This window comes from Leptopilina boulardi, unplaced genomic scaffold (genome assembly GCF_019393585.1).
Source record: "Leptopilina boulardi isolate dan_hultmark-lab unplaced genomic scaffold, ZJU_Lbou_2.1 LbouV2_392, whole genome shotgun sequence".
Classification (NCBI taxonomy): Eukaryota; Metazoa; Arthropoda; class Insecta; order Hymenoptera; family Figitidae; genus Leptopilina; species Leptopilina boulardi.
Genome location: NW_026137965.1, coordinates 1896475 through 1916993, shown reverse-complemented (window position 1 = coordinate 1916993; position 20519 = coordinate 1896475). Strand labels below are relative to the sequence as shown.

At 27.1% G+C, this 20519-nt stretch overlaps 1 protein-coding gene across 1 annotated transcript; it reads left to right on the top strand.

Moving 5' to 3' along the window:
* The first annotated feature begins 276 nt into the window (after window positions 1–276).
* On the top strand, window positions 277–4245 carry LOC127288623 (nuclear transcription factor Y subunit alpha-like). Its single transcript, XM_051316200.1, has 2 exons — window positions 277–702; window positions 3085–4245. The coding sequence occupies exons 1-2, from the start codon at window positions 559–561 to the stop codon at window positions 3874–3876; spliced, it is 936 nt and encodes a 311-aa protein (XP_051172157.1). The 5' UTR covers window positions 277–558; the 3' UTR covers window positions 3877–4245.
* Window positions 4246–20519: the final 16274 nt, after the last annotated feature.

Below are 20519 nucleotides of genomic sequence, written 5' to 3'. Positions count from 1 at the left end.
TATTATTATTATTGTTAAAATATAATTAAAACCGTTTTTTGGTAAATTTGATATAATTAACACTTTTATTAATTTTTAATAATAGATTTTAAAATAAATTAAAAATAAATTAATAATAATAATTAATAATTAATAATTAATAATAACAATAATTATTATTATCAGTAAAATAAATAAAAAAAAAATTCTTGAAAAAGCGCAGAGAAAATGGGTTTAAAACAATTGCGTTAATTTAGCATAGCAACCGAGCGACAAAAGAAAAACGAATCAACAAACAGACATTTTATTCGTTTGCGGACCGTCAATACTAAATCATCGTTTAAAGTTTCTTTTACAATTTAAAAAGTTTTTTTCCAAATTTTCTGTATAATTCGAATTAAAAAAATAAATAAAAAAAAAGTTTAAAAATAATTATTATTATTTTCATCGTGGAAAGTGGTGACAAAAACTTGGAATCAACAAAAAAAAAAATAGTCAGTCAGCTTAGAAGAGCGTTTACATTTAGTGGAATTTTTGGGAGAAGAAAATTATATTAAAAAAAAATAAAAAAAAAATAAAATGAGACAACCAATACCAAAAATGTCGGCCCTTGTGGCATCGGCGATTCGAAGTCTTCGTGAAACTCGCGGATCTACTGCCAAGGATATCATGAATTATATCATTTCAGAACATCGCGCAGGGGATGCTGCAATTCAACGTCAGGTTTGTATTTTTTTGTCAATTTTCAAACAGATTTACAAATTATTTTGAAATTTAATTTTTTAAAAAAATTAAAAAATTATTTAATTATTAATTATTATTATTATATTATTTAATTATTATTATTATTTATTCTAATTTTTTTTGTAAATTTTCCAGCATATTTTTTAGTTAATTTAAAAAAATCTTAATATTAAAAATGTTTATTTTTTTAATAAAAATATTAAATATTTTAATATTAATTTTTCTAATTTTTAATATTAAAAAAAAACATTTTTGCCATTTTTATTTTGTAAATAATATTTACAAGAATTTTTTTAATAAAAACTAATTTTTTTTAGTAATCTGAATTTATTTCATTGATAGAAAATAGGAAAAAATTTAATTTGTAGAAATAATTAATTTAATAAAATATTTTTCTCGTTTATAAAAAAAATAATATAAAAATATTTTTGGTGTATAAATTTTACAGGAAAAATTTTTTAAAAAAATTCATATATAATTTATTGCAAAATTACAAATTTTGTATTATTTGAGTTAAATTAACAAAAATGTAAGTGATAAATTTTATTCTGCAAATAAATCATTTTTGAGATTGTTTATAGGTTAGTTGAGAAATTAAAAGTTTTGATTTTGAAATGAATTTTTTTTTATCAAATTATATACCATAATTTTTAGTTAAGTTTTCCAATTTTTAATACTTCAACAAAAAAAATTTTTGCAATTTTTTCAAATATTTACAAGAAATATTCAATAAAAACTGTTTTTATTAAATTAAATTTATTTCATTGACATGAAATAGAAAAAAATTTAATTTATAGAAATAATTTATTTAATAAAATTTTTTTCTTATGTAAAAAAAATAATATAAATATATTTTTGGTGTATTTATGAAAAATAATTTTTTTTAAAGTGCATTATTTTCTGCAAAAACATGATGTGTTTTATTGCAAAATTAAAATTTTTCATTTCTCGAATTAAATTGTCAAAAATAGAATTGTTTTCTATTATTTTTTTTACAAAAATAATTCATTTTTGAGATTGTTTATAGGTTATAGGTGAAAAAATCTCAAAATAAATTAGTTAAAATTCAGTACAATTAAAAATTAAATTAATTTAAAAATAATTTGTCACCAATTTTTTTTAGGTTACTTTCAAAATTCTAATTAATTCAAATTTAAAGAGTGTGTTAAAATCTTTTTAAATAAGGATAATAAAAAAAATTAAGAAATAGAAACCTAATTACAAAATAAAAAATAGATAAAAAAAATAAAAAAAAATATATAAAAAGTGTAATTAAATTTTGATCATTTAAATTGATTTAATAATCATTCATTAAATTAAAAAATTTTAATTATTTATTTTATTATTCAATATATTTCCAATAAATATTTGAAATATCTTCATCATGAAATAAAACAAGGAAAATAATTTTAAATAAAAAAAGAAAATCAATAGATAAAAAAAATAATTACATAAAAAAACTGAAGAACAAAAACTAAAAATTTAAGCAGTTGATAATAATAACATAAATAATAATAAACAATTAAAATTACATTATTTAAAACGACAAAATTAGAATTTAATTATTTAATTTCAAATAGTTGAAGTTAAAATATTTTAAAATTTAATTAATTAATAAAAAAAATGAAACGCGTAAATACGCTCTAAAATTAATTTCGTTAGAATTTTTCTTTCACAACTTTTTATTATCTAACAATTTACAATTTTATTTAATTTTTAATTAATTAATTAATTAATTAAATTATTTTTATTTAATTTTTACAATTTTTAATTTATCGATTAATTACATTACAGAAATTCCATTTAACCAAATTTTTATGTCATTGAATTGTTATTTCTATAATTCGATGAAATAAAAATTTGTCTGAAAGTAAATTCCACTTTTTAAATTTGAATTAGTGTGATTTCATTGATGAAATATTTTTGAATTTGGCAAGTGAATCACGTCAGTATTATTTTTACTGAAATTCAGTTATATTTCTCATTAAGTCGAATAATTATTATTACTTATTTAAACTGTTAAATCTGCATCGGTAAAATAGATTTGACTGTTTTAAACACATTATCATTAATCGGTAAAACAGATTTAACTGTATTAAAATCACTTAATCATTTATCGGTAAAACAGATTTAATTGTATTAAAATCACACATTATCATTTATCGGTAAAACAGAACGGAAAAAATCTTTACCTGTAACAGCGATAAGTTTCACTAGAATAGCGATATGTTTCACTAAAACAACGAAAATTTTTGCTATTCTAGAGAAAAATATAGCTGTTCCAGATAAATATTTTTTTTCCGTGAACAATTAATTCTAAAAAAATGAATGAATTAATTAAAAATGTTCTTTTTTTGACAGCTGAATGCAGCCCTAAAACGAGGAATGGAATACGGAATTTTGAGACGAGTCAAGGGCCATTATACCTTAAATCCCGATCCATTTGGCGTGAATCCATACACAATGATTCCAGAGGAAAAGGGTATGAGAAAAAGAAGGCGTCGCAAGGGTTCGCGTCGCATGCGTAAAGGACGTCGCGGTCGTGGCGCACGTCGTTCACGTCGTTCACGTCGCGGACGGGGCGGTCATCGCAGAACAACAGCGGCGACAACACGAAAAATTATCACAAAACCAGAACGTCGTCCTGGAATTTTGGCGCGCAATAATAAAAAAATAACAATTAACAACAATAATAATAAAGACAACAATAAGGACAACAACGACAATAACAAAAATAATAATAATAATAACAACAACAACAATGCCCGACGTCTACGAAGAATGGATGAGGATGAATTAAATGATAAATATTCAAATGAAATGGCGCCAATTGAACGAATGCATGTCGATCATCATGATCATGATCATCATAATCATAATGATGATCAGGATTATCAAGATCTTGAGGAAGATCGTCCTCCTGCGAACGTTGAAATTCCCAGGCGAACATCTACCATCAATAATAATAATAATAACAACAACAACAACAGCAGTAACAACAAGGAACGTGAACGCAGTCGAAGTAAAAGCCGACGATCACAAAGTCAACCGCGACAACAAACGAGACAGGAAACTCCTCCTGCTCGAAGTCCAAGTCGATCTTCAGAGAGTAGCGATCGCGAAGATCAAGATGATAATCGTCAAGATGATTAAATATCGATTTCAAAAAAAATTTATACAAAAAATGTCGACAAGGATATTACAAAAATATTGCCAAATCTTTTTAGTATTTTTTCAATTTTTGATAAATTTTTTTTTTATTTTTATTATTTTTGTAAAAAAAAAATATTTTCTGATATTTTTGTTAAATATTCTGTCGTTATTTTGGTAAATTATCTCACGATATTTAATTTAGAAATCGGGGGAAAAAATGTGAGATTTGTAGGAAAAATAATTTTCTGTTGACAGTTTTTTTTTTTTTTCGTTGATTGTGTCAAGTTTTTTTTTTTTTGTAGTTTTTCAATTGTGGCAAATGTATCAAAATTTTCTAGTTATTTAAAAATATAAAAATTTACATTTAAATGCAAATTTTTTTTTCTAATTTAATGCAATTTATTTAGATATGTTTTTTTTTTAGTAAATGACATTATTTTTCAGAAGGAAAAAAACGCTCATCGAGAATACCAAATTATTATTAAATAATTTTGATTTGTCTAAAAAGAACCGGATTTTTGAATTTGGAAATTAAAATTTAATATTTTTATTTTATAATGAAAATTTTTTGAATTCAACAATTGAAGACAAATTGCAATTACAACAGCTAAAATTTTGATTTTTTGATTTTAATTTTTTATTAAATTCGAATTTAATAAATGGTAACTAAATTAAAATTTTTGAAAATAGTAACTGAATTTAAATTTAATAAATTGGTATTAAAATTGGTAACATTGGTACATTCAAAATTAATAATAAATAACAGTTTAAATTCAAATCCAATAAAATAGAAATTAACAATAAATTAAAATTTTTAAAAATACTACCTAAATTCAAATTATATATACTAATTATAATTATATACTAAATTCAAATTTTATAAAATAGTAACTAAATTCAACTACAATAAAATAGTACCTAAATTGAAATATAATAAAATGGTAACTAAATTAAAATTTAATAAATAAGTAAATATATTAATATTTAATGAAATACCTAGTAGGTATCTAAATTTAAATTCAATAAAATCGTAATTAAATTTTTAAAAAAATTAATGCAAAAAAATAAAAGTTATTTTTGAAAAATAATCAAAGCAGCCATTTACCAACTTCCTGGTAAGTTAAAGTATATAAGTTGAACTTGAAAATCTATGACTGTTCTTATGCAAAATGGATAAGAAGAGATTTGCGTACCATTTCAAAGGGGGGATTGAAAAATAATTAGTCGTACTTACTATACAGTTAATGTTCGTTTAAAATATACGAGAACGTGAGAAATATTGCTACCAGTTTTCATATTCGTAAATATACACTTTGTGCGATATTTTTCTAAGTACATGTAAACATGTGTATGACTTTATGATCCTATAATATATTTAGTCACTAGTGGCATTAATTTATCTTTCACGCGAGTTCATATAACTCTATATAAACTTTATATATATATTTACTTCAAGTATTTAAATCGAAAGTAAATTTAAATACATTGTAAAATATGTAAATATATACCAACAAAATTTTTATAAAATAATATACATCAAACAATGCAATTTTTTCTATTCTATGAACAAATTTATTTAACTTTTCGCTTGTTAAAATAAAAAAAAAAGTTTTTTTTTTAATTAGAATTTAAAAAAATGAAATCGTGAATTTTTTATTTTGGTTATATTTTTATTTATTTTTAGTTATTTTACACAAAAAAAAAATTATTTTAAACAAAATTTGTTTAAATCAACTAAATTTATTGCTATACAGTTTCCAAACTTTAGATTTAATCAACCAAAAATTTATTTGGCTCAATCAAATTATTTCTCCGTTTTTAAAATTTATTAAAAATAAATCTAATGTTTATTTAGATCAAATAAATGTATTTAAATTAAACACATTTTTATTAAAACAAAATTCTACGGAAGAGAAATAAAAAAAACAAATAAACAAATAAATAAAAACATACAAATTTTGTTTAAAATAACCAAAAAATTGTTTTAATGTAAATAAATGTTATATTTGTCTCAAAAAAAATTTTTTTATTTTGTAGTTATCCTGTTATCATCAAAGTGGAACAATAAAACAGAATATGTGAAAAAAAATCAAAAAGTGTAATTAAAGGTAGAAGACAGTAAAAAAAAAGGGGGGGGAGGTGGGGGGTTTAATCGCAAAGATCTCGTATTGCGTGGACAATTTTACTTCTTCAGTATAATAATATGAGCAAGTGCAAAATGGTGGATCAAGGTGTCAAGCATGTTCTCACGTGCAAAGAACGAGATAGCGCGTCACCCCGACGTGTGATATCATTAAGACGCAGATTTATATCGTCTACAACTTAGCTAACTTGTGGTTAGGCTGAGGTTAGGCCAGAGGCTAAAGAAATATATATGCAATGTTTTTTTTTCTTTTCTTTTTTTTTAAAGTGAAGGTGGAACCAGCATTCGGGTTCATGCGAAAGACCTCAACTATATACACACTTTTTTTACGAAATTTAATTAGCAATAGATTCATCAAGACAATTTAATCTTTTTCGAAAAAATCATCAAAAAAAAAAACATTTTTTAATGAAAGTTATTATTATTATTCAGGTAAATTGTACCCCCCCCCACCCTCTGTACATTAACTTAAAGAAATTCTAACATTGATATAGGACCAAAGAAATATTTATTTGATTTAAATAAAAAATTTCTTTGGAAGATAGTTAGGTACATAATAAGATAATTTTAAAAAATTATTTTTAAAACAAATATAATTTGTTTGAAACAAATAAATTTTCTTTGTACATATCATAAAGAAAAATTTATGAAATAAATTGATTTCTTTGAATCAAAGAAATCTTTTTTCTGGGTGTTTATTTGATAAATAGACAAGTAACCGAATATTTGAATCAAATAATTTTTTTTTCAATGTACTCTATTGATCCAAATGGAAATTTTTTTTTTCCACATTATCATTCAATAAAACTACAAATTACTCAAGTTTAAGAACGATTGGAGAAAATATTTTTTTTTCACCTTGATCACTTCAACTGAAATCCCTCATATATATTATGATATATAATGATTATGATGATCATTTCCCATAATTGAATTTAGAATACCAATATAACGATGATTGTTACGAGCAGTAAAAAAAATGTATTACCTTTAACGATATTTAGAAAATAATGTGGCAAAGGATTACAGGTAATTGCGCACTATTTCATATATATATAAAGAGTTTTATAGTTTTATATGTAAACTATGTGGAAGATATGCGCCAATCTAGTGCTATAAAACAGGCCGCAAGTGTCCGGGTAATAATGTGTGAAGTACTATCCATCAGAGAGTGAACAAAACAGTTAAGCGCTTGTCCTGCGCGACTCAAGTGTAATAAAGGCCATCTATATGGAAGAGGGAAAAGAACTCATATAAAAGACGAAATGTTGCAAAAAAAAAAAAAAATGAAAAGAAAAAATATGAGAACACGCGCTAAATTTCTTTGTGAGTTACAAGAAAATCCTCTATACGCCGCACCTAACAATTTTAACGTTCTACTTTAAAAATTTACACAGTTCGTACAGAAATTTTTTAACAGGCCTTATTTTATCCCGATTAAAATCGGGGCCCTACTATCGCCTAGTTTGGCCCTGGATTCATAGTTTCATTTAGGTAAGGGCTAGATTGTTATATTTTTCCACATACATTCTAAAATATAGTACTATATAGAGCCATAAAAAAGCCCTATTTTAGCCCCATTAAAACAAGCACCTGACCAGCGCCTTGTTTGGCCCCGGATTCCCTGTTTTACTCAGGTCGGTGCTAGCTTTGGAAAATTTCTGTACGTATTCTAAAATATAGTACTAAATAGGTCCATAGAGAAAGCCCTGTTGTAGCTCAATTAAAATCGAAACCTGATCAGCGCCAAGTTTGGCCCCGGATTCTCTGTATCATCCAGGTCAGAGCCAGATTGTCAAATTTCTGCATTTACGTTCTAAAATATAGTACTATATAGATCCATAGAGAAAGTCCTATTTTAGCTCCATTAAAACTAAAGCCCGATCAGCGCCTAGTTTGGCCCGGGATTCCCTGTTTTATCCAGGTCGATGCTAGTTTGTCAAATTTCTGTACTTACATTCTAAAATATAGTACTATATAGGGCCAAAAAGCCCTATTTTAGCAAAATTAAAACTGAAGCCCGATCAGCGCCTAGTTTGGCCCGGGATTCCCTGTTTTATCCAGGTCGATGCTAGTTTGTCAAATTTCTGTACTTACATTCTAAAATATAGTACTATATAGGGCCAAAAAGCCCTATTTTAGCAAAATTAAAACTGAAGCCCGTTCAGCGCCTAGTTTGGTCCCGGATTCTCTGTTTGTTAAAATCGGAGCCCGATCAGAGCCTAGTGTGACTCTGGTTTCCCTGTTTCATCCAGGTTAGAGCCAGATTGACAAATTTCAGCACAAGTTATATTGGATTTTAAAATATAAATATACAGTACTATATTTTAGAACGTAACTGCAGAAATTTGACAATCTGGCTCTGACCTGGATGAAACAGGGAAACCAGAGTCACACTAGGCCCCAATCGGGCTCCGATTTTAATCGATATTAATTGATCTAAAATAGAGCTTCTTCTCTGGCCCTAACTAGGCTCAGTGTTTCATGCGAATTTGGAACTGCCTGACCTTGGCTCTGACAGGGCCTTACCTAAGTAAGGGTGAAACACACAGTTCCATCAGGGCGATGCCGAAATTTGGATTCCTTATATGGTGCAAAAATTTTGCCATTGTTTAAATCGGGGTCAAAACTGGCGTCCATAAAATTGGCATGAAACACTTTACCCGATCTGTGCCACAAGATGAAGCCACATTTCGACGCTTTCCAGATCTGGCCCATATCGGGTGAGGGGTTTCTAGCCATTTTTGGGACAAATATGTCAATTTCTACACGGATTCTGAACAGGCCCTAGCAGGGTCGATGTCAAGCAGCACCAAATTCGCATGAAACATACTAAATCCTATGGGGACCACAGAGAATGATCTATTTCGAATAAAATCCATTAAAATCCTGGCCCGATTAGGGCCTGGCGTGGCCACGGTTTCATCCTAGTTTTTAATGAATTTCTGGCCAGAAATATTTAGTAAAATAAAAATTCTACGTCAAATTGAAATTTCTAACTGTTAATTTGTCTAAAATAAAATTCGAATCTTATGAAGAATTCTTTTAAATAAAAATTCCATCTAATTTTAATTAATGCGCGTCAAAATTTTCCCTTCATTTATATTTGTTATAAAAATTATTTTACCGTAATTTTACAAACGCAGTTGAACATATATATATATTTATATATATATATATATATATATATATAAATAAAAAACTAAATTCGCAATTATAAATCAGTAAATTGATGATTCTGTCGAAAATCTATGTACTGAGAATATAAAGCAAAGAATATATATATGTAATTTATTTTCATTTTGTTGAATGCAGATGCAATCAACAACGATACAATTAATCGAGAAAACTATCTATAAACAAGTCAAAGCAATGTATCGTTTGCAACTGAAATTCTTCAATATATATATATATATATACGTGCGGAAGATGGAGATTGATGTACATGAAACTGATACATTATATAGTGCCAGACACGCAACAAGACTTATAACCTATCGTTTTCCCGATGAAAGAACAATTAGCCAACTTGCAAGATATATAGATAGGTTATGGAGAAGAAAGAAGGTTACCAAGTTTTTGGGGTGTGTAGAGGGGTTTTGAGAGTAATCATGTCGAGAACCAGGACATAAATTTAGTCGCAATATATGTACACCTTGAATTGTATGAGAGTGTATTCATATATACTTGGCAAAATATATACTTGTTTTGCTATTATTTTTCTTCACTTCCGTGGCTAGCTTTCTCTCTCTCTTTCTCACTCTCCTTCCAACGGGAACAAATCATGCGTTAATTGCCGCAAATCACAGGTCCATGGTTACAAACATGTTATAACAATGCCTATCCTACAATTTACGAGACTAGGGAGTAAGAGAAAAAAAAATCTTTAAATTTAATCTATGATGAATGGCAAAAGTTAATTCGCTGCAAAAATTTATGCGAAATTTCTCATATATGTATACTAGAATATAAAAATTATGAAAATAAATTATTTTCCTATATTTTAGTCTGAAAAAATTACTTCATTGTTAATTAAAATGTTCAGAAATTAAAATGAGGGCCAAATGGAGTGCTGACCAGTTTTTCCTATATGTCTGATTTGTCCCTTTCTAGAGAAAGTGGCAAGTATCCAACAAGGCTGCTACGCTGTTCCTAACCAATACCCTACTTAGGGAAAAACTTATCAGGGCCTTGTCAGCTTTCCTTTAAATTACCCTATTTATTTAATTATATTGTTTTATGGTAGATTATTAATATTAATATTATTATAATAATATTATTAATATATAGTTCGTTTTTACAAGTGAGAAATTGCCCTATTTACACCGAAAAAAAATCCTCTTGTTTCAAGAGGATTCCTCTTATTACAATGCATATTTTCCTCTAGTACCCTCACAACAAAAGGATATTCAGGATATCCTTGGGACGTCCTGGGGATATCGATTTGTTTTCGGCGGTTTGGATATCCCTGGGATATCTTAGAGATGTCCATGTATATCCAGAGGATATCTTAGGGATATCCGAATCGCCAAAAGCAAATGGATATCCCCAGGACGTCCCAGGGATATCCTGAATATCCTTGTGTTGTGAGGGTATATGCTGCAAAAGGATGTCCTCTAGTTTTAAGAGGATTGTCCTCTAGGTAAAATTATTCTTTTTAATTTAAGAGGATACTCTTATTTTAAGAGGAAAATATCGTCTTAAGAAGAACTCTGAAATAATAAAAATGCAATCATCTAGTTTGTATGTCATAGATATAATCTATAAAATTAAAAGGAATAAAATTTGTTATTCCATGATTTACAACTATTTCATAATAAATTTAAATTGATTTTAATTTTTTTGAATAAATCAACTAAATCTATTTTTAATAATATTTTTATGCGCAAAACATATAATTAATTAAATTTGAAAATTTATTTTAAATAAATTTAAAATTAAATTAAAATAAATAAAATTTTAAATAGCATAACCGCAAAATTATTAAAATTTTTTTTTAAAATTACCTTTAAAAATTTCTTTTACCTTCAAAAATAGGCACGTATTGTGTAAGTTGCAACTCTATCAAGATATTTAAAAGTTTATTATCCATTTTGGTTTATTTCTTTTTTTTCACACATAACTGAAACTTTTTCACGAATGATATGCGATTTATGACGCGACATAAATGATATGACGCAATCATATTTGCGCATGAGCGACTTTCTATGGGAAATCCTCTTAGAATTTAGAGGAATATTCTTAAACATAGAAGATTATTCTAAATTCTAAGAGTATTATTTTTATTCTAAAAAGATTATTCTGAATATAAGAGGAATGCTCTAGAATAGTCTTTTTGTTTCGATCCTCTTGAAATTAGAGGAAAATATTCTCATTTAAAGAGTAATACTCTTGTTTTAAGAATAAAATTCAAGAGGATTCTGTAAGAGGAATTTTCCTCTGAATACAAGAATATTTTTTTTTCGGTGTAGTTTTTAATTTTTATTTTGAATAAAATTAATAATTAAATTAAATTTAATTAATTAAGGACGATCGCCATTTTAATTTTTTACATCTTGAAAATAATTTTTTAGTAGTTTAATATGTACTCAACAATAATAAATAATTAATGTTTCAATTCATTTCATTCTAGGGGTCAATTACGTAACTTTTTCCGGATACCACTTTCCAAATTTCGTATTTCAGATTTCACATTCCGGATTCCAATTTCGAAATTCGGGATTCCACTTTTCACATTCCAGATCTCAAATTCCGGATTCCACAATCCGGATCCCACATTTCACATTCCGCATTTCAGATTCCACATTCCGGATTCTACTTTCAAAATTCAATATTCCAGATCCCACATTCCGGATTCCACTTTTTACATTTCGTAATTCAATCCCATATTCCGTATTGCACTTTCCACTTATCGTATTCTGGATTGCACATTTCAGATTCCACTTGCATAATTCCGGATTCCACACCCCACATTCTGAAAGCGGAATACGGAATGTGGAAAGTAAAATCCGGAATGTGGAATATAGGATCCACAATACGGAATTTTGAATGCGTGAAAAGTGGGATCCGAAATGTGGAATCTGGAATTTGGAAATCGAAATGTGGGATCTGAAATGTGAAAAGTGGAATCCGGAATGCGAAATGTGTGATCCGGAATACGGAATGTGAAAAGTGGAATCCGAAAAAGGTTACCTAATTAATCCCCTGTTCTTGAAAAAAATCTTAAAAATGGGTCTGACGATATTTTTGGTCTCTACAGTGATCTTTTTAATGGCCTTAATAAAGGCTAATTCGAAAAATAAAAATTTGTCTAAAAGAAATTTCTAACGAATAAAATTTTATTGAAATAAAAATTTAAACGAATTTATAGAATACACCCACAATTTTTTAATTTAAATAACAAATTGATTTTTCTTAATTAAAACTGATCCCATGGAGATAAGAAATTTATGATAATTTTTTTTTAAATTGAGAAGAAAAAAAAGGATATAAATAATATTTTGCAATAATCGGTTGTGCACGCGATCGAGGAAATTGTCGCGTGACGCGCGGCACATTTAAATCATGCGACGCCCACTCAATTTATATATGTATGTGTATATACATATATATACATACACGAAGTAAGTCAATAAAGATAACAAAGCGTGCGCCCGCGCGCAATTCAAATCGACAACAAGCAAAAACAATCTACGTACGATCGAGAACAATGAAAAGTAATGGGCGGGCAAGGTTTATATTCTTGATTACCGTCCGAATAGATCACACACATACAAACTATTGTTCTACAATATGTGACATTCCAAATGACAAGCGCAAAGGCGTGACGGGAAATACGCACAAAATCGTCGAAAAAAAAATATTTCAAAAAATCTTTTCCAATTTTTTTCTTAAAAAATTATTCGAATGATTAATATGAAGATCATTTTTTTTCTCCGCGAAAATTGTTTTCAAAACAAAATTCTGTTTCTTTGAACAAAATGCACACAGAAAAAAGTTGGATTCATATATTTGTTGCATCTCAAAATGAGTTTATGTTAAATGACATAGAACGTGGCGCCATCTCATTTTTGATGCGTATCAAATTGAGTATAAATTTTGTACTCAATTTGAAATTAAGTTTTTTCTGTGCACTCAATGAAAAGATATATTTGTCGAAGAATAAAATAATTTTTTATTTGATTTAAATAAAAATTTTATTTCCGCATATTAAATTTTTTTGTTTGAAAAAAATAAAAAAATTATTAGTCTCTGAGACAAATATATTTTTATTTGATTCAAAGAAATTTTATTTGCCTTAAATAAGAAATATGTTTTATTTGAATCAAATATAATATGAGTTACATAAACGTATATTTGTCTCAGAGACTACTAGCTTATTTATTTGATGTAAATAAAAATTTTATTTGTCATAAACAATATTTTTATTTAAATCAAATAAAATTTATTTGTAACAAATATAAATATTTATTTGGCACTGAGACAAATATATTTTTTCTCTGGGTGCAAATAAAATATTTCTCTGGGTTTACCAAAAAAAAAAAAAATTATTTTCTTCTAAACAATTTCCAATAAAGTATTTTTTAATAATTAAATTTTGGGATTAATTTTCAAATTCACTGTTTTTTTTAAAGTACTTTTCAAAGGAAAAAGAAAATCTCTTTTTTCTTTTAGAGGGAATAATTTTCCAGCAAAGTACGTGAACGAATGCGGTCTTGAAGGAGAAATATGAAAGAAGTCATTATTCCATTATATTTGATAGCACCGACCACCTGGAAGCTACCATTCGTCACGTTGTTTTTAAAAAAAAGTAAAAAGTTATGTCACGGTGAATTATTTGAGTTTCCATAGTTTTCCGGGTCTTTAAAGCTGTGCGCAGATAATGTGACTTTTTTTTTAATCTGGAACTTTTGAGCGGATCTACGTACAGTAACACGCTTTGAACTTGTATATAGTGTCATATAACCGCGTGATAGCTCGAGACGATAACGTTACCACGATGGTACTAATGTCACCGAGACACAAGATCATAAGGTGTTTTACACAAGAAAATGAGAAACAACTTAAGTCCAACATCCACGACGAACATTAATATAATGCCTCAAGTCATTTATCTCTTACATTATATAGAAATTGTGTACTTTACTTTTATTTATATATATATATTACAATTCAAAGAAGAAAAAGATCTTTTCAAATTTATTTTTATAATAATGTTTTATAAAAAAAATTAGTCTTAAACGTTATTTGATAATTATGTATAGACACAGGAAATTTATGCTTTTTAATAAAGATTTATGCTTTCGAAAAAATAAATAAATGCACCAGAATTCTTATTACAATAAGTACAATTATGTGTAAAATAACTAAAATTCTAGTTTGTCTAACCGAAATTCTGACTAGAATAACTAGAATGCTGATTTCTTTAATTAATATAACTGCTTTTTGAGTAGTAAATTTTTTATTAATTTCTATGATTTTATAGGCTTCAATAAAATTCTTGTTGTAGAATTAACAAGTCGTCTGTAATTAAAACTACTACTTTAAGTAGTAGATTTTTACTATTTTAATTAATTCGATAAACTTAAAGAAGATTTTTTATGTAGAATTTACAAATCGTTTCCAGTTAATACTACTACTTTAAGTAGTAATTTTTTACTATTTTAATTAATTCAATAAGCTTGCAAAACGTTTTTGATGTAAAATTTATAAATCATTTCCAATTAAAATTACTACTTTCAGTAGTAGCTTTTACTACTTAAAGTGGTTCAATAGGCTTTAAGAACATTTATGTCGTAGAATTAAAAAATCCTTTGCAATTAAAACTATCACTTTAAGTAGTAGATTTTACTGCACTATGCAATTAAACAACTTATAATATAATTAAAAGATAAAAAATTTACAAGTCAAAACTTAAAAAAGATAGTTATAGCAACTAATGAAAGTAGTAAAAATGACTACTTTAAATAGTTAAACTACCAATTGGACAAGCAGAAAGTAGTCTTCGAGTAGTTTGCAGACTGTCGTAGTAAGCGTGCGTGGTTAGTCGGTTAAGGTATCGGATAGCGAGCGATCGGGTCGAGGGTTCAATTCCCGTCAGTCAGAAATTTTCTCTGTTAGGTACATAATCGTTAGGGCATAAAATTAGAGTCAGTATAGGAGAGAGGATGAAAAAGTCAATTCTACTGATAATAAACAATTATAAATAAAAAATAATTTTATTTTCCTATTTTAAGTAGTAAAATCTACTACTTAAACTAGTAGTTTTAATTGCAAAAGATTTATTAATTATACAAAAAAATGTTCTTAAAGCCTATTGAACCACTTTAAGTAGTAAAATCTACTACTTACATCTTGAGTTGTTTTAACATTTTTAAATTGAGTTAATACAATCACAAAATGTCATTCTACCAATTACATTTTTAATTCGTTTAACTATTTTTATATAGTTAATAGAACCGTTTAAATTCAGTTGAGGACCTATTGTACTACTCAGAGTAGTTAAAAAGTAGTAAATATTTTCTCCCAAACCAATTATATGTTTCTCGGATGTTCGAAATTTGTCACCGAAGCCGCTGAGTTCAGAACTTTTCATCGAAGCCGTCATTCAGTTCATACTTTGGTACCAGCACGTCGAAGTACTCTTCACGATTTTATACTCAAGTTCGACTTAAAAGAATTTCCAAATCAAGTGTTTGAAAGTCTCTACATTATGAAGAACTCATCTCATTATTCGAGGACCTCATTCGTTTCATTATGTTTGGGATTCATCTTTACTTCCTTCGTGGGTTCCTGCCATATTTAAGGACACATCAATGGTCCTTTTTTCATACATCTTATATCTAAAATTTTTAAGATAAGTATTAATACTTTTTTTCTAAATCATTTCTAACTCTTATAAAATTTGTAGTAACCTTTACATTCCTTGTTGCAGTGGTATGCTGACTTCCCTTATTTCAAGAATGGTTGCTTCAGAATACTCTCTCTCAAAGATCAATTTTATAACTTTAAATGTCTGTGTAAATAAACTTGTAACCTTGTCATTAAAAATCAATATTCTCTTTCTTCCCTGTACCCTTACCTCAAAACTTTCTGCTCTATAAATAAAACAGGAATACACTAAATCACCGAGAAATAAAATATTATTTAATTAGTTATTTCTCTATTTGAGACGTAACAATTTTAATTAAATCATGAATTTCAAAAAAGGCTCAACTCCAAAAACTGTAAGAGTTATTTTCACTATCCTGCAGGATTTTTTTTTTAACACATGTGTTAAAAAAAAAATTGTAGAGTTGAGCCCTTTTCGAAATTCACAATTCAATATTATCGTAATCAGAATGCTAATTATTCTAATCAGTATTCAATGTATTATTTAAAATAAATATACTTCTAGTCATTCAAATTTCTGGTTAATTTAACCAGAAATACTAAGAATTCAAGTTATTTAAATCAGTATTCTAGATTACCAAATAGAATTCCGTTCATCCTAATCAGAATTTTAGTAATTTAGAATTCTAATTAGAATTCAAGTTATTATTTAGACTAACGAAAATTCTAATTATTCTACTAAAACTTCTAATTATTAAAATCAAAATTCTAATTCCTGTAACCAGAATTCAAGCTATTCTAATAAGAATTCTGTTTAAAGTAACTATAGTTTAAGTTATTCTAAACAAAATTCTTTTTGGACTAATTAGAAGTCTAGTTATACTAATCAGAATTTGAGTCAGACTAACCAACAATTCAGTTATCCTAATCAGAATTGGAGGGACGTTAGCCCGAAACCTAATTATTCTGTTAATAATTCAAGTTACTATTTTATATTACAAGAATTGGAATTCTGGTTAGTTTTTCTAAAATTTTGGACAGTGTAACGAGAATTCTGATTAGAATAATTTGACTCCTTATTAGATGAACTGGAAATTTTATTAAATTCATCATAAATTTAGTACAATGACTAAAATTCTATTTATTCTAATCACAATTCAAGTTATTCTAATCAGAATTCTATTTACACTAAACAGAATTCCGATAATTATATCTATATTTTAATTAGAATAACTGGATTTCTGGTTAGTCTAACTAAAATTTTGATTAGAATAACAATAACTGAATTTGTTATTCGAATAACTAGAGTTCTGGTAAATCTAAATGGTTTTCTAATTAGAATTCTTGTTAGTCTAACCAGAATAAAATATTAAAATACCCTTAATACTTTTTCTGGGTTTAAAGTGTTAGAAAATCTAGTTAAATTTCTAGTCGCAAAAAATATTTTTAAATACACCAGCATAATTTTTCTAGTAAAAAACTATTTCCACAATATTTTTTTACTTGAAAAATTATGCTGGTGTATTTAAAAACTCTAGTTAATCTTAGTAGAAATGAACCAGAACTGCTAGTCCTTTATTATTTTTTCTTATTCTTAAAACAACTAGTAATTTTTTTAATCAGATACACCTAGTAACCTCCAATTTTTTTTCGTGTAGCATAAATAAAAAAAGGTTCCATTAAAAACAAAAATAGACGAGAAAAACAAAAACTAATTAAATTTACAACTAAACAAATGCTAACTGACATGTGATTTTATATTTACTAATGCAGTTGAACATTAATATTTTGCGGGAATAACATTTTTGGTTTAATGGCTAGAGAGCATAGGCGATAAAGAAATTAACACGCTATTAAAAATAAAAAAAAAACTCTTTATTTTGCCCTCATTGCCACAAGAATGCTGCGCGCTCGTCTTGGTTTTAATCGCAATCACATGTAAAAGAAAATTTTATAGTCTTTTAATATTTCGAAAGTATTATAATACTTGCAAATACAGTTTCGGAGGACTAGAGAGAAATAATTTCCTTCTTCTCTCTTGACAATATTATTACAATAATCAATTACGATAATAAGTAGCAAACTTGGAAATTGCATTCGCGAGTAATGGTTTGCTCGTAAATGTGAAAATTATTATTGTTACGATAGGCAGTAGGGGGAGGGAGTAGTTTTATATAGAGCTTTAATTATATTATATATCCTCAATAAAAAATCTTGATATATTTTATACGTCATTTATAGAATATATAAATTTTATATAACGAATCGTAAATTCTACATTAGCAGTGAAAAATAATTTATTAAAATAATTATCTTAACAGAAACAAGTTGATAATGATAACGTAAATTTTAATTTAAAAAAAAATATCTATTTTGATAAGAAAATTAAAATTTTTATTTATATCAATGTTTGTTTATATAGTCAATTAAAAAATAGTCGACATTTATTATTAATTATTTTATAATTATAATTTATATTTTTATGTATATCAATATTTTGTTTATTTATCTAGCCAATCAAAAAATTGTCGACATTTATTATTAATTATTTTATAATTATAATTATAATATTTATAATTTGTATATAAATTTATTTGAAATAATATTGAATTTTAAAATTTTGCATAAATATTACTGATAAAAAAATTATTATTATTATTATTGTGCTATAGCACGCAAAATTTGTATTATAAAAAAAATTAATTCTCGGTGTAAAATTGAATCGATTTACAATTAATCATATTAAATTATTGCTACCAGAAGTATATTCTATTCGATCGGGCTATTAATAACTAATTGATTGCAATCACGCTATTCAACGACGAAGGAATGGTACCGCGAATATGTCAAAAATTTATCCAGATTGTGAATTTATTACTGAGCCAATACGATGGCACCTAATAAAACGACATCTCTCTCTCTCTCTCTCTCTCTCTCCATCCCTCTTAAAATTTGAAAATTAATCACACGGAATTCTCAAGGGTATATACAATTAAGTACATTCGAGGAGCAAGTTATTTTTTTTTACTTTACATTATTAATAAATTTCTATTTTATTTATACTACATCAAACTTGTTTTTAATTCAATTAAATTTTCAATCTAATTTAAATTTCGAATCAAGCGTCATTTTTTTTATGGAAATTTTTATTTCAATGCAAATAAATTTCAAATTAAAAACAACAAGAGGATATAATCTATAAAAAGGAATTTATCATTATCGTACATAATGTCACGTCACCGTAACTTTAATATTCATATGATAAGAATTCTTAAATCTGTACCGAGTTGCGTTTTTTCTTGCGATAAACACTTGTGTTTTTGTTACGCATCTAAATACTTTTCTCTTAAATGTTAAATTTCCGCCCTTTTGTCGCGCAACTAAACATCTTTCTTTTATATATAAAAGACCCCTACGTTTTGTATCCTTCTACGTCTATATACTGTATTTCTAAAACATACAAATGGAAGCGAGAAATCTTTTATGACACTAGAAGAGCTCACACCCCCACGAAACAAAATGCTCTCTTTCTAATTTTCCCTATATGCTAATTGTGACAAACCCCTGTGATATCACCACATTAGAAGAGCACAAACACTCTTCTACAGCTACGAATAACCGTAGTCGTACTCTTTCTATCCTGTATTAGAATGGTTCACACCCCTCCTTTTAACGTTCAACTGAGAGAGAAGGACTCAACTTTGGCTTCCAAAATTAGGGTGAAAAATATATAGTACGATAATAAAGTTTTATCTATTCTCTTACGAAAATTCAGTATAAAAGGACTACATTTTCACGGAGAGACCAGTTCTGAAATTCTCTTCATACGTATAACATCAAGCTCATTTTTGGTACCAGTCGACGTCTTCTAGTTCAAGTGCATAATTTTCTTATACGAAAGTTAAAATCAATTGTCAAAACCCTCTACATTAAACGAGGATCTTTACTTCTCATTATATTGATCAATTATCCATTCTTCCTTTCTTTGGAAGAGACTCATTATTGGGAGTTTCATCACGCCTAATAGAACTCCGGACCTGCGGTTATACCTGGGCCCGTCAACCTACCTGACGTCATAAACTCACGCTGGTACCAGCTCTTTTCCTGTGACAACAAAGGAAACAACAGTGGTCCTTTTTTCATTCAACACACCTACTACTGAATTTTAAGGTAAGTGTTTTATATTCTCACTCCTAAATTTTTCTAAACTTGTCGTATATTTGTAGTAACCCTTGCATTCCTTATTTCAGTTGAATGCTGAACTCTCTATTTCCTGGATTGGTTGGTTCGAGATTCTCTCTCTCTGATAAGAACGAATTGTTGTAACAAAAAATACTGGTCTAAATAAATTGTAACCTAATTATAAAATTAATCACTATTCTCTTTCTTTTCTGTACCCTTAGTTCAGAGCCTTCTGCTCTATAAATGAAACAGGAATTCACTGAATCACCGAGCGGCCATAAATAAAATAAAATAAAATATTATTTCGTTAGTTATTTCTCTATTTGAGACGTAACAATAATTATCAAAAACGATTATTACTAATACACCGTCCGACAAAATTCAATTTTTTTTTGACCCTCAAAAAAAATCAAATATTTTTGGAAATTATAAGACCAAAAATAATACCCGTGCCTGGCCGATTAGCAAGATCAAGTCGTTTGTGGTT

Coding starts and splice junctions, on each gene's coding strand:
- LOC127288623 (XM_051316200.1), top strand. CDS start 559: ATGAGACAACCAATACCAAAAATGTCGGCCCTTGTGGCATCGGCGATT. Junction 703..3,084: donor ATGCTGCAATTCAACGTCAG/GTTTGTATTTTT, acceptor TTTTTTTGACAG/CTGAATGCAGCCCTAAAACG.